This window comes from Leptosomus discolor, chromosome Z (assembly GCF_034619465.1).
Source record: "Leptosomus discolor isolate bLepDis1 chromosome Z, bLepDis1.hap2, whole genome shotgun sequence".
Lineage (NCBI taxonomy): Eukaryota > Metazoa > Chordata > Aves > Leptosomiformes > Leptosomidae > Leptosomus > Leptosomus discolor.
Window position 1 is genome coordinate 4,258,844 of NC_141419.1, and position 24,713 is coordinate 4,283,556.

At 51.8% G+C, this 24,713-nt stretch overlaps 1 protein-coding gene across 1 annotated transcript; it reads right to left on the reverse strand.

Moving 5' to 3' along the window:
• Positions 1–2,457: 2,457 nt before the first annotated feature.
• SELENON (selenoprotein N) lies at positions 2,458–13,478 on the reverse strand. Its single transcript, XM_086479164.1, is given in 11 exon segments — positions 2,458–2,644; positions 3,867–3,968; positions 4,665–4,777; positions 5,645–5,750; positions 6,820–7,008; positions 7,970–8,051; positions 9,695–9,832; positions 10,623–10,747; positions 11,596–11,808; positions 12,298–12,428; positions 13,244–13,478. Coding segments are annotated over 11 exon segments (1,605 nt in total). The 3' UTR covers positions 2,458–2,473.
• Between the last annotated feature and the right edge of the window lie 11,235 nt (positions 13,479–24,713).

Below are 24,713 nucleotides of genomic sequence, written 5' to 3' on the forward strand. Positions count from 1 at the left end.
TCCTGTCCGCGGCCAGCCCACGGCGGCGACTCATCAACCGGGCAGCTTTGTGGTTAACCGGGGGGACACCGCTGAGGCCACCCTGGATTCCCTGTTTGGGCTCCTGCTGTCATCGTTCAGACTAACCCCCTTCACCCCCACCTCAAAGAGCCCAGGAGCGCTCTGGGGAGGCTCCGGGCAGGGCTCCAAGAGCCCAGAGGTTCACGAGAGAAAACCCAAGGTGCCTTCAGGGATCCCCGCGGCTTCGTGCGAGCCCGGGCTCCCCGCAGGCTCAGGCACGGACCGTGGCAGGCACCGTCTCCGTGTCTGCAGGACCAAACGAGTGCTGCTGCCCCTGCGGAGCTGCTGCTGCTGCTGCGCCTGTTCTTCCAGGCCTTGAGAAGACAGAAGCCGTCCCTGCCTGCTCAGCCACTGCCCTCTCCGGCCCCTCCTGCTGCAAAACCGCTGGGAGGGAAAACAAACGGAATGAACTCTTCCTCCCCCAGCACAACTGACAGACACCGGCTTCGAGGTCCGAAGCCCCTGACCGCAGAGGTCGGGAAAGGGGCAGCAAAACCAGCTCAGGTGAAGCTTTGTAAAAGCCAGAAGGGCAGGTCTGCGCTGCGGCTCGGCCTCCCAAGGAGCCGGGGGGAGGCAGGCAGGCACTCAGTCTGCTCTGCCGCTCTCTGCTCAGCCCAAAGTCCCCCCGAAAGGGACGAGACCAAAGTCCCCCTAAAAGGGACGAGACCACCAGTGCAACAGGAGCTCGGTCTCAAACGCTGCCTGGAGGCTTTGGCACTTTCCACAGCTGAAAGCCCTGCTGGATCCAAGCCTGCGGCTACCGCAGGCCCCTTGGAGTGCGAGAGGAGTGCAGAGCTAATGCATAGTTATAAAGTCGCTACTGAGAAACATCCCAGGGGTAATTAATCTCACTAGAGCAATTAGTGAAGCTATGCTGGGTCAGCCCAGAGGTCCATCTAAGCTCAGTCTCTAGCCATGGATACAGACAGGAGGGCTGGGTGGCGACAGGGTAATCACCACCCCCGGGTTCGTCCTGGAACCCAGGAATGCAAACACCCCTTCCAAAAATAATTAAAAAAAAAAGGCTTCCCCCCCTGGTTTGATTTGGTCCAACAAAATTGTGCTTCAGAGAGCAGAAAAAGCATCAACAGCCATGGCTGTGTGCAGCCACCTACTGAAATGCTTTGTCTCCTCACCCTTCTACAGGAATATGCTCTAAAACCCGTTTGATTTAACCTTTCCTTCTCCAAATTACGCTCACTCTGTAGCACTGGTAGGAGCAACTGCTCAGGGTGGTTACAGACAAGGGACAATGGTGTTCTGTCCGAACGGTTTCTTTGGAAAATCCTCCTGAAAATGTCTGTAGAGCTGCTGGCTTTTAAAACCGCTCAGTTTTCAACCAGGTGATGCTCTCGGGGCAGCACTGAACGTCCCGTTCCCGAAGGGAACTTCACCATGGTTCGGTTCATCGTTCAGCACCACTCGGGTGCTCAAAGCAAACATGGACGGAGCATTTCACCACCTCTGAGGAGACACCGTGAGAACAAAGCTCTCAAAGCTGGTGGGGTGGGGGCACACTCACTGTCCCGCAACCTGCAGTGCATGGACTGCACTGGCGGGGCTAACGGGGGCCCTGGCCCCTAATCCCCTCCGTGTTAATCCACGCCTGACGTCTCTGAGCTGCAGCATACCTCCAATGCCCTGGGCTCTGTCCCTAATTTCACGGTGTCACCCTCAGCACCTCCCTCAAATGGAAAGAACATGAGTAAGCGAGACCGCTCTCCCACCACGTCACACAGGGTGCTGGGAGGAGGCTACTCCAGTTTGAACCTCCTACGTTCACGTCTACACGTTACCAGCTACAGCCCCAGTGTGCATCGGTTGCCGCTGCGGTCAGTAAATGCCACCGTGACGAGCTGGCACCCAAGGCACAGGGCAGCCCACAGCTCAGGGCTGGCGCTGGCGAGGAGCCGTGGAGGACCCCGGCTACCAGGAGGGAGCCTCCCACCCGCGCTGGACTCTGCACGTTCGCCCGCAGGGCACGGGCGCTCACCACGAGTGTTCGGTCGTAACGGCAAAGCCGTTCTCCGTGAGTCAACACACAGTCCAGTCCTCGACATCGGGGGTTTCCGGGTGACGCTCGGTACGGCTGGTACAAGAGTTTCACCACAGAGTCTGAACAGGAGCTGGAGAAACGTTAAGGGTGGGTGGCAAACCAAGGTGTGTGCCCCAAGAATGTTTATAGATTCGAGTATTTCCACTCCTGTAAAAATTTGCCTGAACTCAAACGGGCAGGTTATGTAAAGTGGTATCGCTTGAAACTGAGCCTCAAACCAACACCCCGAGCAAAGCCCCAGTCCTGGGACTGTCTGCATCTTAACGTCTGGCATGAAGATGAGGAAGAACTGCTGTAATCAAAATAGATCTCTGAAGTCTTTGGCCATCTCTGTGGGGCATTCAGGTGCCTTGGTTTTTAGGTCTGCAGGTATGGTTTTGCTCTTTGCAGTCCTTCCTTCAGGAACTGGAGGTAAGTTGCAGTTGAAGGATCTTCAAAATTGGTTGAGAAACTAAAGATGTTACTTTCAACATCTTCAGGCTTCATAGAAGTAATGTCCAGGAAGTAGTTGGCATTGATATGGTGAACCTGGAAAAAAAAAAAAAAAAGATAAGGAGAGGATTCTTTAAAGGCCAGAACAATTCCCCAACCACTGCCTTGGCCTCTAGCCAGGACACAGGTGACAAGTCTGTAACAACTCTTAAAGAATCTCTTAATACTTTGCAAATGCTAATGCAGCATCTGGGTGTCAGGTCTGCATTTTACAGTCAGAGAAAGATGGGTGAAAGACGGCGGTCTATCTCGTTCCCCCAAGAGTGCTGACCCCTCACTTAGGTTAAGAAGAAGATGAAGGTGATTTGGGAAAAATCACGCAGGTGTAAAAACTAGCTCTGAGCCAGGGCTGGGGAGGTGGCAGCCCAACCGTGCCGATTGCTGGGGTGCATGCTCTCAGCCCAGCCCGGCTCCAAAACCAGCACCTGAGCTTCAAACGCCTCTGTGCTTTCTGCTCCCGCATGGAGGTGGGAGAGGGGACATGTGGCCACTCAACTCAGCAACCTTGACAGGCTGAGCTGAAGCCACCCACCAGCCCACAGCCTCATCGGCGGGGGGAAACAACTGAAGAGACAGCAAAGAGTCACTGCACGGGTTACTAGCTAGTATCTGGCAAGCGTGGGCACAGTCAGATTAGCCCTGCCAGGATCCTCCCTGCAGGCAGCCCGGTTGTGACACGCAGCAAAGCGTTGCACTGTCAAGCACCAGGAACCATTGTCATTCTCCAAATCCAAGGGGGGGGGGGGGGGGGGGGGGGCTGTTGGGGAGCACAGCAGAGCTGAAGCGTGTGGCCCTGCTCATCTGCTGTGACAAACTCGGGGAGTCAAGAGAAAGATAAATGTGCTAGAAGGTGCTGATAAGGAGAGATTTTCTCCAAAGCACGAGCACAAGGGACAATGGGTGCAGGAAACAAGCTACAATGGCTTCCCAAAGGTCACTGACTCCAACCAGGGACAATGAGGAATCCAGGCAGACATTTGGTTCGAGTCTGATTGTCACGTGCTGTCCCCCCTCCCCTGTCCCAGAGCTGCTGCTGTTCTCTACCTGAATAAAAAGACATTTGTTTCAGATTTCTCTGCCTGTTTGCCACAGCATCCCCTTGGCACAGCACCGTGTGGGACTATGGCCCCGCAAAGGCTCGAGGAGCCGGGGAATGGCTTGGGGGAAGGGACAGTCGCTTCAGGGCCTGCAGATGACCCTGAAAAGAGCACATCCTGGTGGGAAGAGCCCAGCCCAGCTAAAGGGGTAACAAACATACCACCGTGCCGTTGGGGAGGCAGATGATCATCTCCACGGGGAAGTTGTATTTCTCCAGGTGCAGGTCAGCCAGCTTGCTGTAGAACTCATTCTCTCTGTTGCTCTGTAAGGACACCCCAAAGAAACATGCCTGCACCCACCAAAACTAGCAGGGCAGCACGGGAGGACCACACAGAACACAAGAGGAGGGGGCAGACCGAAGAGCTGCTCTGCAGCATGGTAGTAACTGGCTCCATTCTCAATATCTGCTTCACTATTCCCCTTCAGTCTCCCCCTCACTTTTCAGCTGTAGATTTTCTCCCTGAACAATAAAATCACCCCATTGCTGGCAGTTCCCAGGCACACCAACAGCCTGATCCCAGCTTTTCCCAGTCTCCAGCTCTGTGACTGACCCCAGCTGACAGCACAGGCCCAGAGACAGGCTCCAAAGTGGGGAAAGGTGCAATCGGGAGACTCAGGGTTCAGACAGTATTTGGTTGTTCCCTGGGTTTCAGAACAGTCAGTTTGCTGATGGCACGAATGGCCTTGGGCAGGGCTATCTCGCAGTGAAGCATCTGGTTTAGCTTTTCATATTGGCACCATGACAGAGGGAAGGGGGTCATCATGCCATTTTCTTCGCCTGCCTCCATCTGGTGTTTGCTTGGCCTCTGCAACTGCTAGGACACGGGAGGACTTGGAACCGAAATCCCCCACTGGCCCAGGTGTGAGCTCCCCCCTCTCGCTGGCACCCCCGTGCCAAGCACCGTCTGCCTTCACCGGCACCGAACGCAAAGGCGGCGGATGCGGCCGCGACCCTCACCTGCAGTTCTTCCAGCTCCTTCACCAGCGACCAGCTGCTAATGAAGCTCTCGTTCAGCAGGGCGAGGATGGGCGAACTTTCCAGGACGGTCTCCCGGAGAGTTCGCCCCGAACCTGGCATCGGAAGAGAGGCAGAGAGTGTTTTGCTGTTTCCTGAGCTGACTCTTGTCATGTTTGATGCCGCCGCTCTGGCTGCTGCAGCAGCAGGCTTGGGCTCCTCCCCAGCCCAGCATATTGTCTTTTTTTTTTCTCCGTTGTTGGTAATTTTCCACAGCTTATTTGTCTCCTGTGTGTGCTGCTGGCAGAGAAGACTCATCCGAGCAGACCCCAGCCACTTGCAAGGCCACAGAAGGAGCAGGACAAGCTTGCCGTGGAGGCAAGCTTGGTGTGGTGCATTTAGGAAAGGATCAGGCCCTGCGGATCCACCCTGAGTGCCTCTTGCTGTTCATGCCATACACGCTGTAGAGTTTTTAAGGGCAGGCAGGACTAAAAGACACCTGCCCCTCTCCCACCCACCATTCCTGCCCAATGTGGCCTGCAAGTCCTTAGGTGTGGAGGGGGGAAACAGCTCCACACCAGGACAGCCCCAAGCCTGTGTCTGGCTCTGGCTTCTCCTGTGCAGGTGTCAGGGACAAAGCAGACAGCAGTGTCCCCTTCACCCTGCAGATGCTGCCTCTACCCAAGCAGACTGAGAGGGGAAGAGAAAGGAGGAAACTGGACCCATGCCTCCTCCTCGACAAAGGCACTTGAATTAGCAAGTTGGTTTAGGACTTGCCTCAAATGGATCTGATCCTGCCACTGGAGACCTAAACTCTGGTCAGTAATTCCCCACTTCCAGCCCCTTTCTATTCAGCATCTGCAGTGCCAAAACAAGTAACACAGTATTTACTGCTGGCTCCTGACCAACTCCCTGACCCCCAGCCATTTTTACACCCTGAAGGAGGCACATCATTCATCCAGTCACGCTGGGAACGTCCTCACCTCAGCAGGATTGGTCATCCAGGGCACCCCACAGCAGGATCGAGTGCACCAGCTTCTTTTCTGCTTTTGCTCTCTCAAAAGCTTCTGTGAAGGGAAGATAGGAGACCTGGAGGCAGAGAGACAGCTGGAGAAACAGACACAAGAATGGCCCATCCCAAACACCAGCAGGGTCTGAAGGAACCAGACCTGCCACATCCCACAGGTGACACACACAGAGTTTAATCTGCAGTGGATCTTGCAGACTAAAGCAAATGACAATTGTGGTGGTCTCCCCAGGGACAGCTTTGTCTCCCACTGAGATTGCAGCGAGCCCCTCACAGCACGTGGGCTGTAACCGGCACCTGCAGAGCCCCATCTCTACAGGCTGCAGACAGCATCTGTGGGCAGGCTGCCTGCAAACGCACCTCAGCAGCTTGGGAAATCTGTCCTTGAGATATTTATTACCAAACCCCACTGCAACGGCCCAAAACCTGGCTGCGAGGGGCCCTGCACAGAGATTGTTCCAATCACTCAAATGAAGGGAACTTCATTAACATCTTGGCAGCTCAAAGGGACATTTGTAAGCTCAGGCACAAGGAGGCAGCCATTGAAACGTGTCCCTTCAGCCAAGGAAGCAGTGACAGGCAGTAGCCATCTGCTCCACAGGCTACTGGCATGTTATATAGTTTGGGTCATCCAATGCTATAAATTTGTGTCTCACTGCAGGGTGCAGAGGCACGGGAGGATTGTGTGTTTCCTGCTGATAAGGAAAGCTTGGTCCAAAGGTAGCTGAACGTTGCAAAAGTAACGCCAGAGGAAAACCATTTGTAAGCAGCGCGATTACCTGCTTCAGTCAGAAATCGCGTCGGCAGCTACTGATAAGAGGAAGGAAGGATGAGCCTACATTTACAATACCAGCCTGGGACACATGACATCTAGGCTTTGCTCCTGCCTGGGCTGCTGTGCAACCCCCAGCAGCCTTTCAGAGATGCTGCACTGCCTCACCTGGAAGCTGGAAGTCCCTTAAGCCACACACGCAGCGCCTGCGAGGCACACGCTGAGCTGGGAGACCCTCACAGTACTCTGAATGCTGATCAGTTGTGGCCTCTGGTTTCTGCTGGAGGTGACTGGACACCTCAGTGAAGATGACAGACCCCAAATAAACATGCCAAGGAAAAGCCCGGCCCCTTCCTCACCTTCTTAAATGGATACATGGCCACTTCCAGCTTCTGGGCTGCCTCTTCCCAGGGGATTTCCTGCTGCCAGGTTATCTCTTCGAACACAAACTGAATGGGCTCCCCTGAGGGATCCCTGCTGTCAATCACATTTCCGTTCTCGTCATGGATCACAGAGGGGATTGAAGGGCCTGTCGATTCCAGCTCCATCTGCAGGAGAACAGGCTGAGTAGGACATCGCAGACATCCCACTCCTGTTTTTTCTGTACTCCAGGACAGGATCCAGATGCAAAATAAGACTGTGCAGCTTCTAATGAAGCTACAGCTCGATCTACTGTCTCCTGCAGCTGCACTTTACCAGTTGCAGATGCGTTTTACTGGGGAATAGCAGGAAGGCAATTTCATTTCCTTCAAGTGCTCACTAGATTGGAAGTGCATGAGACCTGTTCACTCCGTGTTCCCACCTTCCCAGTGGAAATTTCTGACTGTGGGGCACCAGATCCCTAAAATCACTGGGACCTGCAGGGCTAGTTTGAAGCTCTTGTTCATACCACCAGCACAGCCCTTACACAGCCCGTGGCTAGCCACAAGAGGGTGCAACAAGGAAAGCTGTTCGGGAGCTTCCCTGTAGTTCAGTGCTCTGGTACATCTGAAATGATTTTGTGAGTCTGTTTTCCTGACTTTTGGTAATTAAAAAGAAATATGGATCTAGTTTAGGAGAAAATGGGACTGTTAAATTCAGGCATTTAAAATCCTGACTTATGTTTCCTGTCCCAAGAGCTGGGATTACCACAAAATAGAGGAATAACCTCATGCAGTTTCTAAATTCAGACATGCTGTTGTTCCTGCACCCCTCTGGGCTCAGGGCCTGGGTTCAGCTCCTAATCTTCCTCCCGCGCCTGTCACACAACTTATTTTTAAAAATGGAAAAAGTCACATGACTCCAGGAGCTTAGGACTCAACCCACACAGAGGGAAAAAATAAAATATCACAAGAACTGGCAACAGGGAGCCACACAGCTGCAGAGGACACAGGCAGATCAACAGAGATTATATTGTTATATTGAAGTGTTCAGAGAAAGCTCTGAAGAACAGGGATAACTGAGGTGATGCAGCTCAGGGCCGTGGCAGCACAAGTCCCTGCTGAGATGCTGCACACACTGACTACAGACCTGAGGCAGGTAACCAATATCCACTTCCATGTTGCTGCTTTCACTCGCCCCATACAGCCACTCCATATCAACGTTCAGAGACCTGCAAGGCAAACCCAGTACCTTCAGAGCCACCCAGGGCTAAAGCTGCGTACGGGAACCCCCAAATGAGAACATCCAGTGCTCCTCTTGCAGGGTCAGCGGTGAAGCCCAGAGCCTCTGGCTCCTTGGAGATCACCGTGTTCCCTGCACAAGACCAGCAACACTAGATCCCTGCCGGATCAGGGCCCAGGCACCCACTCAACACTCTGGGCAAATGCGCTCACACCTTTGAGTACTTTCAAAGTGCAGAAGAGAGAGGTGTCTTTGCTCCCCCTTCCTTCCCAGCACTTGCACTTTCCAATCCTGCTGAACTTTAAAAAGTGTTTTTCTGGAAGCGAGAGGCTTTTGTAAGGAGTTGCTGGCAGAGCCGTAAGTGTCTGCTTGCTGTAACAAATGTGCTGACAGAGCCATAGGGATTAAGTCGCCAGGGTAATGTTATAATAGAATTTTCACTCAGCCGTCATGGGCAAAGAGATTTGAAGCTTCTCTCCCCTGAAACGTTTCCAGCTGCTTGCCAGAGAGCAGGAACGAGCTAGTGCGAAGCTATGCACGCAAAACCTTAACCTGTGAAACCCCGAGCACAAAATACGTTGAAGCAAGAGTACCAGGCTTTGCTGAGCTTCGGCGCTTTAAGCCAGGCACTGAGATTGCCAGGGGCTGCTCTCCACACCCTGCTCGTCCTCTACCTACCAACTACCAAGGGACAGCTACTGGTGATGAATCAGGCCCTGAAATGGGTCAGGGATCCTCAGCGACTAGTAGAGATGCATTTGCCAGTTTTATGGACAACTGCAGAGCTCAGTTCACTCAGATTTTCCAAGGACTTGGCTGAAAAGCATAAGCTCATCCATCACAGACACCCAAGGAGCCTTTGGCAGCTTGCAACAGGTACCTGGCATCTGCAAGAGTCCCGGCCACAGCCAGGGACTGCCGGGACAGGTCACGGGGAGCAGTGCTTGCAGCAGTGCTACCAACAAAGAAGCTGCTGCCTGTCTCTAGGGCAGTGTCAGGACAACTTAAATTCCCCAGCCCTGTGTGTCTTCCCATGTGCCTGCAGGTACCTCCCTCTAAAGCGGTTTGGCACAGGACAGCTCAGTTGAGGCACATGCCCGCTGCAGACAGGTTGTGCAAGGACAGCTATCCCCAGTCCCACGCTCCATGTCCCCAGCAACCTCTGTCCTGCTTCTCCACTGTCCCTCCTCTGCCCTTGTCCTTCCCTGCCTCTTCCAAGCCAGATGCCCCCCCCAGACCTGTTGATAAACAGAGTTATTCCTGAAAAATTGCATCAGAACCAGTTTAGGGAGCAACTGTATCTAGAGAATTGAGGACATGATGACCGTGATGACCGCTGGCAGAGAAGGATGTGTGGGGAAAACCGATAAGCAAAGAGCAGAACTAGCCTGCTCAAAGCTCAGACTGCAGATCTGCCTTCCCTGCGCGGGCCAGGATGCCCACATACCGCAAGGGACAGGGCTGTCACCGCACTCATATCTTCACCAAAAAAACAGCCCACCAGCCTCCCCCCACGCACAGCCCCCAGTCCTGCACAGGACAGGATCCCAGAGACCCTGGGTTCCACTGGGCTTCATTTGTAACCACCCTCAAGTCTGTTCAGCACCCAGGGAGAGAGAGAAACAGCTGTACCTGTTGTTAGGGACAAAGAGCTTAAACTCTCGGACATGGGAAGAATCCTTGGAGAGGATGATGTGACCTGTGAACTGGCCTGGGGAAAACCAGAAGGGGAAGTCTGGTGGCTCATTCAGCTGGAACTCAGCATGGATCCTGGAAAGAGAAAGGAGCCATCAGCTGCAGTGCCGGGAGGAGAGAACGGATCATGCATTGCAGATGACAGCAGGGAGAAGTTATCTCCAGGCACCAGAAATGATGAAGCTAAATTAGGGCAGCTTTTCGTGTCACACAATGAAGAGGGTAAAAGACTGGAGCAGATCCCCTGGGTCAGGATCATCTCCAATATCAATGCCTTTTGGAACTGGGCAGTACGGGTCCATCCGGGAAGGATGAATTCATTATCATTCCTTGAAACACAGGAACGGACTAAGACCCACTCAGCCACCCTTGCGGCTTGATCAGGCAAATAAAAGCTGCATGTAACACTTCCAGTAAAACAAGAGAGCAACTCCCCAGACTCTCGCCCTTGGACAGGCACTCCACCCCCAATTAACCAAAATCTAACAAATTTCTCGCTAATCACTCTCCCCTTTCAGCCAGGGACAGTTCCAAACCGAGGGTGACAGAGAACAGCTGCTCTGGGCAACAGTCCCTGCTGCACTGGGGGCTCAGTGACACGGGGAGCACGAGTGCCCTCTTCGGGCATCAGCAAAGCATCACACGCGGGCAAGAGCTGGCTGTGAACCATCCTCTTCCTCGAAGTGTTTCGCCTCCCTCCCAGCCAGGACACACGTGGTCTTGCTCGGAAACACAACTGCACATGCCATGACACGCACACTCTCTGCCACAGGCTCACAGCAGCCTTCTCCACTCCCCTGAGATATGGAACAAATTCAGAAGAGGCCCCAAGCCCTCCTTGAACATCCCGGACCCACGGCCTTACCTGAATGCTATGGTGTAGTAGAAGGTGCTGATGGCTTGGATGCAGGCCACAGCTCCTTGGGGAGCAAAGCGCGTTTTGACGAAGGGGCGTGGGTGGAACATGCTCAAAAGCCTGTGGATTATGATCTAAGGAAAGAATTGGGAGAGAGCAAAAATGAGAATAGTTCAGTCACTGCAGGTCAGCTGCAGCTCCAAAGTAACTCCCCACTAGATCAGGAAGGCAAGGGAACTCCTATGACTTAAAAATCAGCTCAGAGACCTACCTAATCACAAAACAAGGAGATAAAGCAAGAGACTGCTTTTAAAAGTAAATCCATCTTCCACACTTTTTATGCTATTCCCACTGTTTGCAAGTTTCCATCATCCCAGTTGGCTGAACGTCTCAGTACGGTAAACTGATCTACGAGGCCGCCTCCATCAATACTACTTAAGGCTTTGAAAGACTGGGAATGCAATCAATAAACACACCAGGCTGCGAAGGTGTATCAACTGTGTGATCACTAACCCCCACCCGGCACTCTGGGGAGAGCGCCATACACGCCTGGCTTTACAAACCGTGTATACACCTCGTTCCACTGGCCAACGAAACGCTCACCTCTGGGGTGGCACTCGGCAACTGTTCCACAAGGCACGACCACTTCATACAAGTGCTTTCTGAAAAACCCTCTCCCCTCGCTGCCTGGGAAAGACCAACCTAAAAACCCAAACACTCCAGTGAAGCAAGATGAAGTTACTCAAGTCAGGCTCATCTGGCCATGACAGACACCCAGAGCCTTTGCCTGCTCTCAGTTCTACCTCCAGTTTAGGAAATGGTGCTCCTGGTTGTACACTGCAGCCTTTTTGCTCCATTAGAAAGTCCAGGGAGACACAACAGCCTGGTCTGCTCCAGGGACTGCTGCAACACATCTGGGCTGTAAGGCAGAACATTTATACAGACTGCCTCTCAGGCATACAGAAATTGTCTCTTGTCTCACCTCTTTGCCCTTGGGAGGCGGAGGGTAAAATCTGTTGTTGGAAAGATACCCAGTGAAGATGTTCAATTCACTAGGAATTATCCACCACGGATCCCCAAGATCCAGTTTATTCTTTGGAGGAAGAAAGGCTTTAAACTGTCTGGCAAGCATCACACTCATAGGGGCTGCTGGGGCAGTCCAATTCCTCAGCCCAGACAGAGCGACGTGAGAAATCTGTGAACAAAAGACACAATCAGAGCCTAGACCGGACTCTTCAAACACGCAGTAGTGCTGATGGATGCAAGTAGGCTTTGGAGAAGGGCGAAACCCCCCCCAAAATCACATTTTAAATTCTTCTTACCACCCCAAACACCACCAAATAGGTCTGACAACTTTCAATTATGTAATAGGAAATGGGAGAGAGGGGAAGATACCACAGAACACCACTGCTTCTGCACTTAGCTGCAGGACAGCCATCGCTAACGTCTGCTTCAAGCTTCCCAGGAAGGGCGTATTAATTGGGGCACAGTGCTGCTGAGTGCACTGAAAACAATGAAACGCTGCAGAAAGCAGTGAGCTTGCTTGTCAAAGCAAATCCCACGGGCTCCAGCAAGACCGTCTCCCCCTCCCAACATGTCTGCACTTATTCCAGCTGATGTTACCAGCCCACAGGACGTGTTTATACCAGGATTTCTGGCCATACGCATCCTGCGTGATACCTACTCCCAAGAAACCGTCTTTGCTCTTCGTCATCGTTTCCATGACCAAAGGCTGGAATTTAGCCACAACAGACAAGGTCTCCCCGCTTGGATCAGGCGTCTCCTCCTCTTCAAATTCTGAGATGGGAGCAACCCCTAGACAAAGGGACAGGAATTTAAGCAGCTGTTTCCCCTCCCTCCCCTTTTAAGCGATTGTGAAGTGATTACACATTTATCCTGGCAAATCCAGGAGCACTGGGAGTTTCCCAGCTGTCCCTACAGCGGCAGAACTCAGACCCACCCCAGCGACCAGCTTCGGCTGCAGGAATTAAAGGGCAGCCCTCCTTTTAGCGCCCGCCTCTCTAAACCCCACGGCTCAGTTAAGCAGCCTCCTTTCACCTAGGAGGGGTCAGAGCACATGCCTTGGCCAATTTATTACAGCACAAGCAAACCACCGTCTCTATTTCGACTGTGCTGCAAGCTCTCCTGCACATTATCATCACCGCACTTCTCCCTGCTTGGCACCACCAAGAGACATTTGCTACACGCTGATACAGTCTCCAAACACGATCTCTCACAATTGTTATCTGAGAGAGACTGCTACAGCCAGAGGAGCTTATGAATGAAGCGCTGCGACTCACTAATAGTTTTGGCCTAGCCTGGGCTGAGCTGTATTTGTTGCATTCACCCATCCCAAATCCCCTCTAAGCTCTAGACAAAGTAACTTATGTACTTTGCTAGTCCGGCAATGGGATCTTCAGTCTTATAAAAACTCTACTTTGTGAAAGCGATGTCTAGTGCTTAAGCCTTTTCAAAAACACGTAAAGCTTAGCAGCCTCTCTTCATGTAAATAAGACCCAAAACAGCACCCAGAAAAAAAACAGACACGAATGAAAAATTGCTGAGTGCATTATCTTCGGCTTTTGCTCCGTCTGTGCAGAGATTGCTCTGCAAGGTAGACAGACACCTACCCGTCAGCTTCTCAGCTATCGGCTTGAACTCTTCTGGACTGAGGTACAGATCGTTGTTCGTGTCCAGAGAAGAAAAGAGAAACAGCCCCTCACTTCCCAAAGACTTCAGTGCCAGCTCCTAGTTCGGGAAGAAGAGGCAAGTGAGATTTCATTCCAACCTCTTGCAGAAGTTCACTCCGTCCCCTCTCAGCTTCAGCGTTAATTTGCATTCTTCCCAGTACACAAACACAGCCATCAAATCGAAAGATTAACGCCCCTTGGCAGGATTTTGTGCTATTTACAATAGGGATGGTGTCCAGGAACTGTTGGCATGAGCACATTAAAACTACATCTGGCTGAGTAATTCAAACTGAATCATTTGCTCAGTCGGCCCCAAAGTCTTTTGTCAGAAACATTTCCAACTTTTTCCAAATAGTTAGTCCTAAACCTGCGGATATTCAGAGCACCTGGAGATCGTGATTTCTGTAATTAACTGATGCACAGTGAAACAAAGGCAGTCACATACACGACTATCCACATCACAAAAACACAAAGGAAATGAACTGAGCCCTTGTACCTCTGCAGAAAGCAGTTTCACCCACACCCGTGCTGAGATCCATGCCAGCATGACTGTGCACAACTGCCCCGCTCCAGTCAGGATCCCCTCCAAGGCTCCAGCCTCAGCACTGGATGGAGCATTTCGGCCCCTCGCTCCGCAGGGAGCACTGCCCACCCGTTCGGCCTTACATCGGGGAGCCACAAATGCCACGGTCTTCTCCAGAAACTTCTGCAAGCTCCCAACCACCCTGTGCCTCAGTTTCTCCCTCTGCAAAGCCCCCCACAGTGGAAAACACCACTGAAATGCAACGTCTCCCTTGGAGCCGCCCCAGAAAGGCTCTAGATGCTTCTAGTCATTTCCACTCTGCAGCACTCAGGGCTGAAGGGAAAGGGACAACTCGCTGGCAGAACAAGAGAGCTCCATGTTGGTGTGAGAGGAAGAGACAGACACACAGTACATCAGGCAAGCCCTAGCACCGCCAGCCAGCCTGCAGCATACCCCCCGTGACCCGTCATTTGGGGCAGCTTCCACCGCCACCCCCGTAAAAGCCTAAAGCTGCAAGGATAAATACTCTGTATGCTGCTGTTTGACCGTATTTATTCTCTGTTGCCTGCAGCACCATCACCATCCCCAGAGCTCCTGAACTAGTTTATTTTCCATCTGTTGCCTGCCAGCCTGAAGCAGCACTAATGCAGCCTGGAAGGCTTTGCTCCCGTCAGCTGCAGTAACAAAAGCACTTAGGAGCCTTCCAGGGCAGTTTCAGGATTGAGACAGACAGAAATAAATCCCTGGACTGCACAAACCAGAGATCTGGACACAGACATGGCCGAGGGAAGACAAGGAGGGGAGCGCGCAGGCACTACACAGCTGAAAAAAAAGGAGTGAAGGAACACGATGGTTATTTATCTACGCAGAGGAACAATCCGCTCCGGACTGTCCACGTTCCTGGGGCCAAAACTGTGCCTTTGTTCCCCAAAGGAATGGGGATGCACATCCTCGGCCCTGTAACAACATTTTCCTGAGCAGCTGCCCTGTTCCCTGACAGCCAGGTGCCAGGGTCATGCCATGAAGCCTCGGGCCAGGCTTCAGCACCCCTCCCAGCTCGAGATCTTGCTTGTGCACAGCACGTAATGCATTAACCTCGTAAGGGCCCGTGTGATCGCTCACTGTCTGGAGCCAGCCCAGCGCAGGGAGCGCATGACGGCTTCCTCCTCTGCAGGGGAGCCTGTCCTGGATGTGTACTGAGCTCTGAAGAGACGGTCCATTTCCTAGTCCTCTCCACAGCGCGTCAGCGAGTCCCTGCTGGTGAATCTTTTAGAGTCTCTCTTCTTTTTGCATTTCACAGACATGGACCTCAAGGGATGGGAGGCAAATGGGCAACAAAGTTTTTAGTTGGTTAGACCGCCTGCTGCTGTCGTATTAGGCAAAAGTCATGATCATTTACTCAACAGGGCTGAAAGCAGAAAGAGAGCCAGCTATACCGCCCCCAGAACAACATCTCTGACTGCGTCTAAGACAGCGGAACATGAAGGGGAGAATACAGGCACCTGATGTGGGACGTTAGCATCCAAAAATCAATCTACAGACACGAATTGAGAGCACGATCCCAACCCCTCCGCTGGCACCTTCACAGAGGTTAAGCAGTAAAAGACCCGTCAGCCGCAGAACCATCAGATAATTATTCCTGCGACCGCAATCGGCCAGAGATATGGCAGCTTTGCGGTCGGGCGACTGGCGTGCGCGCACGCAGCTCCCCCGCGTGCCAGCGGCCGGCTGAACGCAGCCGCCCTGCTAACAGGATGGGTGCTGGGCTCCTGCCTGCTCCAGGCGACGCTGCCCTCCCCGCAGCAGCAGCTTACACCAGCCGCTTCTCCAGCCAAGGCTCGCTCCAGGCAGCGCCGGCACGGCGCGGCAGCTCTGCACGACCCCGCAGGACAGATCGCTCCCTTCGGAAACGTCCATTTCTGCGCTCGCAAAGCGCGGGGCTCAGCGGCAGCCCCTCTGCACAGCCTCGCCACTGGGACCGCGGGGAGCCATCCAGCCGGAGATAAGACCCCAACCATGGAGGAACAAAGATTTCCGCAGAGCACACACCAGTCCTGCTGCACTCGGTCAAAAGGGATGACAAAAATGATGTCTCAAAGGGGAGAGAGATGTCAGGGCTTGGCCTTTCGCTTTCTGATAACAGTCATGTTAAAGAAAGCTCTCCAGAGCTTATGGGTTTTTTTCTTTTTTTCTTTCTAATCTGGGATTATAAGAAAGAAAAAGTTTCCCTGTTTGTGCCAGAGGAGCAAGACTGAGCTTTTTCAGTCTTTTTGTAGAGGAGGAGAGTTGTGGTTTTCACAAAGAGTTTTCTTCTCCCACCTGCTTGTGGGTTGTTTAGCTAAATAAACATTTCCATCGAAAGAGACAAGACATATGTTTTAAGGGAGATGAAGGAAAAATAAAAACCTTGGGCTGTTCACATTTTGTTCTCCTCTCCAGCAGTGCCCGGTCACAGCCGTCTGCCTGTCCTCTAGGAAAAACAAAACCTCCAGAAGACCTGGCTTTTTGTCAGGCAGGGCTGAGGCCCCCTCAGCCAGCCTGTGAAGGACTGTCCTGACCCTTCTGTCCCCATCGGAAGAACTCTTCTAATTAACCGGTTTGAGCCATTTTCCCCTTTTTTGCAATGCGAGAAGAGACAAAGAAAAGAGGCATCCTTTAACAAAACAACACTTGGCTTTTTACCATAGAAATATCAAGAAGTCTGCTTTTTTCCGTGAACCTTTTTAGATGTTCAAGGATGCACACTGGAGCGGAGAGCCAGGGGAGCACGATCTTTAGCAAAGGCATGCTTTCTCCAGAGCACGCAGCAGCCATTTGAATTCTACAGATTACAATCAAAACCAATGTCAATCAGTCTAATTTAAAAAAAAACAAAACCACAACAAAAACCAACACAAAACCCCTAAAAACACCTTTCCGTTTTTCAGCTCACTTCCTCCATTCTTTTGCTGCTTCTACAGTCAGGGCACACAAGACCTGCATTTCTAGTGTGAAAAACCCCCACAAACGTGAGTTTTGGGCCTTTTTTACAGGGAATAAAGCATGGCTGGGGTCTGGCGCTCCTGCTCTCCCTCCATCTTCTGGCGAGAGCAGCTGGCCTCAAAGGCACGGTCACTGCTGGTGCTTGGTGGCCACCACAGCTTTGTGGTTGTTTCAGCCTGGTGGCGGCCACCATAATCCCTGTGGCCACCTCAAGACCAGCGGCCACCACAGCTCTGCAAAACCTCAGCCTGGCAGCGGCCACCTCTAGCCCTTAGCCACTGGTGTTTGGTGAGTACCACAGCTCGATGGTCACCTAAGCCTGGTGGTGGCCACCACAGCCTGGTAGTGACAACCTCAAGCTCCACAGCTGCTGATACCCAGTTGTCCCCACAGCCTAGCCAGTGACTATCATGGCTTTGCAGTCACCACAGCCTGGCAATGGCCACCTCAATCCTGGCAGCCACCTCTAGACCGCAGCCACCAATGCCCATGGCCACCACAACTCTGCAGTCCCCTCAGCCTAGTGACAGCCACCTTAACCCTGGTGGCCACCTCAACAACCCAGCAGCCACTTATGTGAGGCGGCCCCCTCAGGCCAGTGGCAGCTACCTCAGCCCCGGTGGCCAACTTCAGTCCCTGTGGTCACTAATGCCTGGTGGTCCCCTCAAGCCTGGTGGTCACCTCAACCCCAGTAACCACCTATGTGTGGTGGTCTCCTCAGCCCCATAGTGGCCACCTCAACTCCCAGCGGCCAAATTCAACCCCTGTGGCCACCAATGCCTGGCGGTCTTCTCAAGCCTGGTGGCCACCTCAACCCCAGTGACCACTGCTGCCTGGCAGTCGCCTCAGCCCAGCAGTAGCCACCTCCCTCCCCCCGTGGCCACCTCAATCCCCGTGGCCACTGCTGCCTGGTGCTCCCCTTAGTCCAGTGGTGGCAACCTCAACCCCAGTAGCCACCTCAACCCCAGTGGCCACCTCAACCCCAGTGGCCACCTCAACCCCAGTGGCCACCGCTGCTCGGCGGTCCCCTCAACCCGGCAATAGCCCCCTCACCCCTTGTGGCCACCTCAACGCCCGCGCTCCCCTCAGCCCCGCGGCCGCCACCGCCCCGACCCTCACGGCGGCGCGAACGCGTCCGCCCGCCATTTCATCCCTCCCTCCCCTCCGTGAGGGGCAGCGCGGCCTCAGGACCGCCCCCCCCCCCCCCCCTCCTTCCCCCTCCATCTCTCCCCCTTCTCGTTACCTGCTGTCTGGCTGCTTCAGCGTCCCGGTAGTACTTAACGGCGACTAGCGCTGCCAAAGCGGCCAGGGCCAGAGCCAGGCGCGGAGGGGCCGCGCCGGGACCCGCCATAGCCGCCTCGTTCAGCGCCGCCGCCGAGCCGCCATGGCCGCGCCGGTCGGGGGAGGCGTCAGGCCGGCAGCGCCTGGCGAGGAGGGGCCGGGGCCGGGCGGGGGCCCGCGTCCTCCCCGTGGGGCCCGGAGGTGGGGAGAGGGGCCGGACGGGGGCCCCCGTCCGGCCCCTCTCGCCACCTCCGGGCACCGGAGAGGCCTCCATGCAGTCTGGAGGAAAAAAACCCACTTTTTGGCCTTAAATGTGCCCGCTGTGGGGACTCTTGGAGGAGATTAACCACCCTCCTCTTCAGCAATCTCATTGATTTCCGTGTTTTTTGCCTTTAATTATAGATCGGAGAGTGACGTGTAGTCCCCCATCCCGTCCCCCAAGCCATGAATTTCCAAAGTGGTCTTTGGTCCTCAGATCAGCGTTTCCCCCCAAAAAACTGTAGTCTGTTCCTCTGCTTGGTTTCAGCTCCCAAAATTTGATCTATTTTTTAAAAAAATAACAGGTATAAGCGGTTTTGCTTGCAGTGATTTCGCTGAGGTTTAAGCTCCAGGATTGCAGGGACGAGAATGACTTTGCAGCCATGGTGCTGGTCTGAGCCTCAGCCTCCTGCCACCACGTCGTGATCCCCAAATTTTGAGTCATTGCTACCATCACCCCACATTTTGAGTCATTTCTATGATCCTCTACGACACCCCAAACTTTTCCACCTTCCCTGCGTTCTTTGTGCTCTTCAGGTTCTTCTGCATGGTTGTCACATTGCTCCTTAGCAGTGGCTTGGCCAAGAGATATATATTTAGTCATTTTAATCTTTCTTCATAAATCAGTCTCCTGCTCCTCCTTACATGCAATCCTGCACTGCCACTGAAATCCCCTGATTGCTGGGGAAGATTTAGTACCATTTTCTGCTGCTGCAGGGCTAACAGCGCAGAATGTTTGATCTCTCTAAGGGTAGCAGGAAGCGTTCGCATTTAATCCTTTGAAGCTTTTGCCGTTTCCTAAGCCTGCCTAATCATTTTTGTTTTAGGTTTAAAGAGTGATTTGGTTGGAGATGAGGAAAGCATGACCAAGCCATTAAGAGAGCAGTGGCACAGGGAGGAAGAGGCTGGTAATTCTGGGCAGAGCATGCCAGGAGTGTGTGGAGTTTTGAGCAATTCATGGAACAATATTAAAAAAAAAAATCACACCATGTGTTTTCTTGCAGACCACAGCAAGCAAGGCTGGAGGGAGCAGGACTCGGGCAGTGAAGGGGAGGCACAGCCTTCTTGAGACTTGAGCACTGTTCCTTTCTCTGCCATAGATCCCCACATAGCTCTTGATGTTTCTCTTGAGTTGACGGTGCAAGCTTGGGCAACACAGTGGACCAGATTGGGGAGCCCAGCAACAGAATAAACACCGGGTTATTTGTAACTCAGATCAGTGCCGTTACCTCTGCGTGGCCAAAGGAGGAAGGAGAAGGTTTGTTCTGCCAGCTTCACCATAGAAGAAAACGTTCATGAAACTCTGCCCCTGCTTTTTGCTCTCCACCTCCCCATCCATCAAAGAACCAGTGCTTGGGCCATGGGGAGGAGTTGGGAGGAACTGAATTAACAGAGCATTGAAATAATGTCTGGGAGCAGAGGCAGGTGTGAATGTAAGCGCTCAAGCACTTTAAGCAGATGTGCTTTAAAACTTCCTGGACTCATGAGGCTGGGCAGTGAGGTGTGGAGAGCTGTTGCTTACCTCAAGTAACCTAGCAAGTACTTTAGAGCACAAAATGTATGTAACAGGACGAGATAGCTTTGAAAGAGGATAAATGTACTTGGGTGTCTGGGAAATGAGCAAGAGCAAGAGGTGATACGAGATGACAAAGCCTGCAGACACCGAGATGGAGAAGGAGCCCTGACAGGGCGGCTGGCAGAGCCATTTAGACGAGAAGCGGAGGGGCTCATTTTACATCTGAAACATTTCCAGTGTCATCAGCGAACATATAAAGATGACTAAGGGATGAATTATTTGATAGGAAAAAGAATGAAAGACAAAGGGTGAAATAATTCAGGGCATCTGCTGGGAACTAATCCTCCTCAAAAGGGAACAAAACCAACTACTCCTGGCTCTACACTGCTGGTTCTTGAGATTACAGATTACAGCGCTCAGGAAGAATTTTAAATATCCAGACATCTGCTGAGTGGCCCACCAGGCACACCTGTAACAAAGGAAATCCTTGTGATGGAGAAGTAACAAGAAATATTTCCACCAAGAAAATTCACCCAGCAGGCAAAACCATCCCAGATTTCCCCTTGGCCAGCAGGGAGAAAGTCTGGCTGAAAATAAGAGAAATAGTGAGAAATTGGTAGCAGGGACTTAAAACTTGGAGCGACCTTTTTTTTTGCAGCAGAGGGATGGGTTTTCCATATGTCGGAGTACACGCAGTAACTCCACGTTCCAGCATGGCACGTTGCGAGGGCAGCAAAAGCCTGTCCTCGTTTCAACTGATGGCCCCATTCCCATAGCCTGGAACCCTGGCCCGTTTTAAAGTCAAAGCGATCATGGCATAATGGAAGGCAGCAGGAAAAGCTGGGCTCCGTGCACAAATGGAGACAGCACCTGGAAACAGAGAAGCCCCTGAGGAAGCAAGTCCCGACCAGATTGAGGCCCAAACCCATTAATTCTCTGGAAAACAGTAAGGAACAAGGAGTACCTACATCTGGTTTCACATGGGGCTTTTCAAAGGGAACAAGAAAACCGGAGGTGTGTTTACTGCAGAAGAGGGGCTTGCATCCTGCTCCGGGGATGTGCTGTGACAAAGCGTCACAGCCACGGAAAACATACAGTTCATCCCCAAAAAAGAATGGCCAGCAATGGATTTGGGATGAAATGAAGTTTGATTGAGACATTTCAAAGTAGATCATTTTGTTGAAGAGCAAGAGCCAATGCCTACCCGGTTCCCATCGGCTTGCATTCCTAACTGCCCCTCAGCTTTTCCTACTCGGTAGGAAGCAATCCAGTCTGGTGGGTCACTTACAGCTCTGAGATCCGCTGGCTCTCACTAACAGAAAGCCTTTACAAGGCAGAAGTTTACGGAGAGGATTCCTTATTACAGCACGGTACCTGTTTGAGGCTCCACAGGGAATGAAGCCAAAGACCCAAACGTCATCAGAAGTAACTCCTGAAACTTTGAAACTGCTAGCACTGGGAGCCAGCTCTTGATGCATCACATCTGAAACAATCAGATAAATAGATCAGATCAAAATGTATGTGGAAAAATCGTATGACTGCCAGGCTTTTGAATTCAATAACCAATTCTGCTGAAAGCCTTCCAAGGGAATTTAATAACGCCATAAAAATGAAGTGTGCGTTACAAAAAGATGCATTTGTTTTCTGGGTAGTTTTGTCTTATCTCCTTGTATGGCCAGGCGGCAACAGCCAGCCGTTCTACAAGCGATAGTTATTAGTTTTTATCTCTACCACTAATGCAACTTTCTTTTATCAGAACTTAATTTACAGGAAATTCCTTCTGACATAAAATAGGGCCACATGTTCTGACGGTGAAAATTAACACGATAATCATGGCTCTTGAACTTGAATGTAACAGGGGAAATGGGAAATAACCTAGGCTGATCACATTTTCTGGTAAGGTGACTCAAAAGTAGAAAAAACCCACCATAAATCAACAACAGAATTCCCACTGGTGTCCCACGTGCCTGAGACTGAAAGGCAGGAAAGCAGCTCAAAGACACACATCTTCCCAGCTCCTTTCCATCAGACATTTAAAACCAAACCTCTAGTTCAACGTAACACCCCATTTATGGATCTACTCAAAGTAAGAAAACAAAGGAGTTCCCACCAGGACGAACAGAAGTGTCGTGTCCTTTCCCCCCCGCCCCCAGCAGGAACTATGCAGGGTGGGTGCAAGGGAAGAGAGGTGACATCCCAGAGCACACAGGGCTCCCAGGGTTGAGGGCTCTGCTGGAGCAAGAGCATCCAGCCACTGCTCGAGGTGTGCAGGGGAGCAAGGAAAGAGCAGAAGCATTTCAAGACACCAGCGGGGCAAACATTTCGGTTACCTGCGTTGCCACGGGACAGAAAAATCCTCATCGTGGATCAGGGCCAGGGCTTGGAACAAAGCTGATCCTTGGAACAAATCTTTACTCCTGCTAACACGTGCGTGCTTAACTTGATGCCTATGATGAATCCACTGGCCTCAGGGATTTAACTGGGTATCTGTGAGCACAGGCAGAAGTGTTTGCAGGATTGTGGTCTACGAGAGTAGAATTTTTCAAGCATGGCTGTTTGCAACACAAAGCTTTCGTTGTGACTGGTGCTGAGCTCCGTACGAGCGTCCTGGTAAGCGAACTTATCCATAAGCTTTACATCGTCAGGCATGCTGGGCAACTAAAAACACCCCCTGCAGCCACTGAGCTGCAGGACAGCACCGGCTCTCCTCTAGAATGTGACTTCACACATATCGTTCTTGCTCGCTTGTGTGGGGGAGAAAGCGAGAGCAGAGTTTGAATGTAACACCAAGGATCTATTTCTAAAGGTAACTAGAACCATGCTGTTTATTTTGGGGGTTTAAATTTCGCCAGGCAGTGTTTTGAGTTACTCCAAGAGCAGGACATTTTTATTTACAGAATTCCCTTAATCCATTATAAAAATCCTCTGAGCTAAACCAGCTTCCCGGTACCCAAATCTCTCGGATAACACAACTCACTCCCAAGATGTTTATTTACCAATAACCATTCCTTTAGGCCAAGCTTACCAGCCAGTATCTTTATCCCCAGGATAATGCTAAGACCCCATCTGACAACCTTATTTCTCTGGGGGAATTACAAAGGCATGAATTTAGAAACGCATTTTTTGTTTTCACAACTTGCCCAAAGCAACCTTATCTTCCCAAGCTGCTGAAGGAACCAATTATCAAGAGAATGCCACAAGAATGAACAAAAATGTTGCACCACCAAGGGTCAAGCAGCTTTGCAGTGACCAGAGGAAAGGCTGCTGGGAGAAAGGATGCTGATCCCAGATCCAGCCCTTGTTGCAAGAACTGATAAGCAGGTATTCGCGGCGGCCAGGGCCAGGAGCGGTGCGTGAACATCTCTGCACCGTCATCCTGCTGAGAGTCACAGAGGACACGTGGGCTAAGCTGCGAACTCAATGGCTGGGCACATGGAAGAATCTGGCTTCAATTTTTCCCCCCCGTTTATTTTTTTTTTTCTTCTGTTACTTCATTCCAGAAACAATGCATACTGAAGAGCAAACTTGGCTGGGGATTATTTATTTTTTGTGAGAAAAACAAGACATTTAGTAGAACCACCGCATCAGATGGTGAACGAGCAATTTAAGAGAGCTGGTGCAGATGGGAATTGCTGTCCATACACTGGATAGATTACTCTGGAAATCAGCATCTATTGTGAAATATCCTTGAAATCAACCAGTATTGTCACCTAGTTATTCCAAGCATGATGTAAGAGGTCTTTGACAGATGGCTTTAAAGAGGATCAACCCAAACATGCTTTTTATTTTACAAGACTTTTATTCTGTTTCACAGATTTGACTATTACAGCAGTGAAATTATTACAAGTGACTCATAACATTTAGTTCCAAATAAAAGTAGAAAAACACAAAAACGATAAAGGAAAGTTAAATGAGATGTGATGTGTGGTAAATGTGTTTTAAGAGCACAGAAAAAATATATAAAAATACATGAGGATCAAGAATTTGGCAGACAGGTTTTGATTTAGTTACGATTTTGACACCACAGAATCACAGAATGATTGAGGCTGGCAGGGACCTCTGGGGTCTGTCTGGTCCAACGCCGCTGCTCCAGCACAGCCACCTCCAGCCAGTTGCCCAGGACTGTGTCCAGGTGGCTTTTGACTATCTCCAAGGATGGAGACTCCACAGCCTCCCCGGGTAACCTGTTCCAGTGCTTGGTCACCCTTAGAGTAAAAAAGTGTTTCCTGCTGTTCGGAGGGAACCTCCCGTGCCTCAGTTTGTGTCCACTGCCTCTGGTCCTGTCACTGGGCATCACTGGAAAGAGCCTGGCTCCGTCGTCTTTGCACCCTCCCTTCAGGTATTTATATCCATTAATAAGACCCCCCCTGAGCCTTCTCTTCTCCAGCCTGAACAGTCCCAGCTCGCTCAGCCTCTCCTCATAGGAGAGATGTTCCAGTCCCTCCATGATCTCCATGGCCCCCTGCTGGACTCTCTCCAACGTGTCTACGTCTCGTACTGAGGAGCCCAGAACTGGACACAGCACGCCAGATGTGGCCTCACTGGTGCTGAGCAGAAGAGAAGGATCACCTCCCTCGCTCTGCTGACAATACTTGGTCTAATCCAGCCCAGGACACCATTAGCTTTCTTTGCAGCAAGGGCCCATTGCTCACTCATGGTCGATTTGGTGTCCATAGGACCCCTAGGTCCTTTTCTGCCAAGCTGCTTTCCAGTCAGGTGCCCCAGCATGTACTGGTGCATGGAGTTATTCCTTCCCAGGTGCAGGACTTTGCAATTCTGCTGATTGAACTTCATTTGGTTCTTATCAGCCCACTTCTCCAGCCTGTGGAGGTCCCTCTGGGTGGCAACGT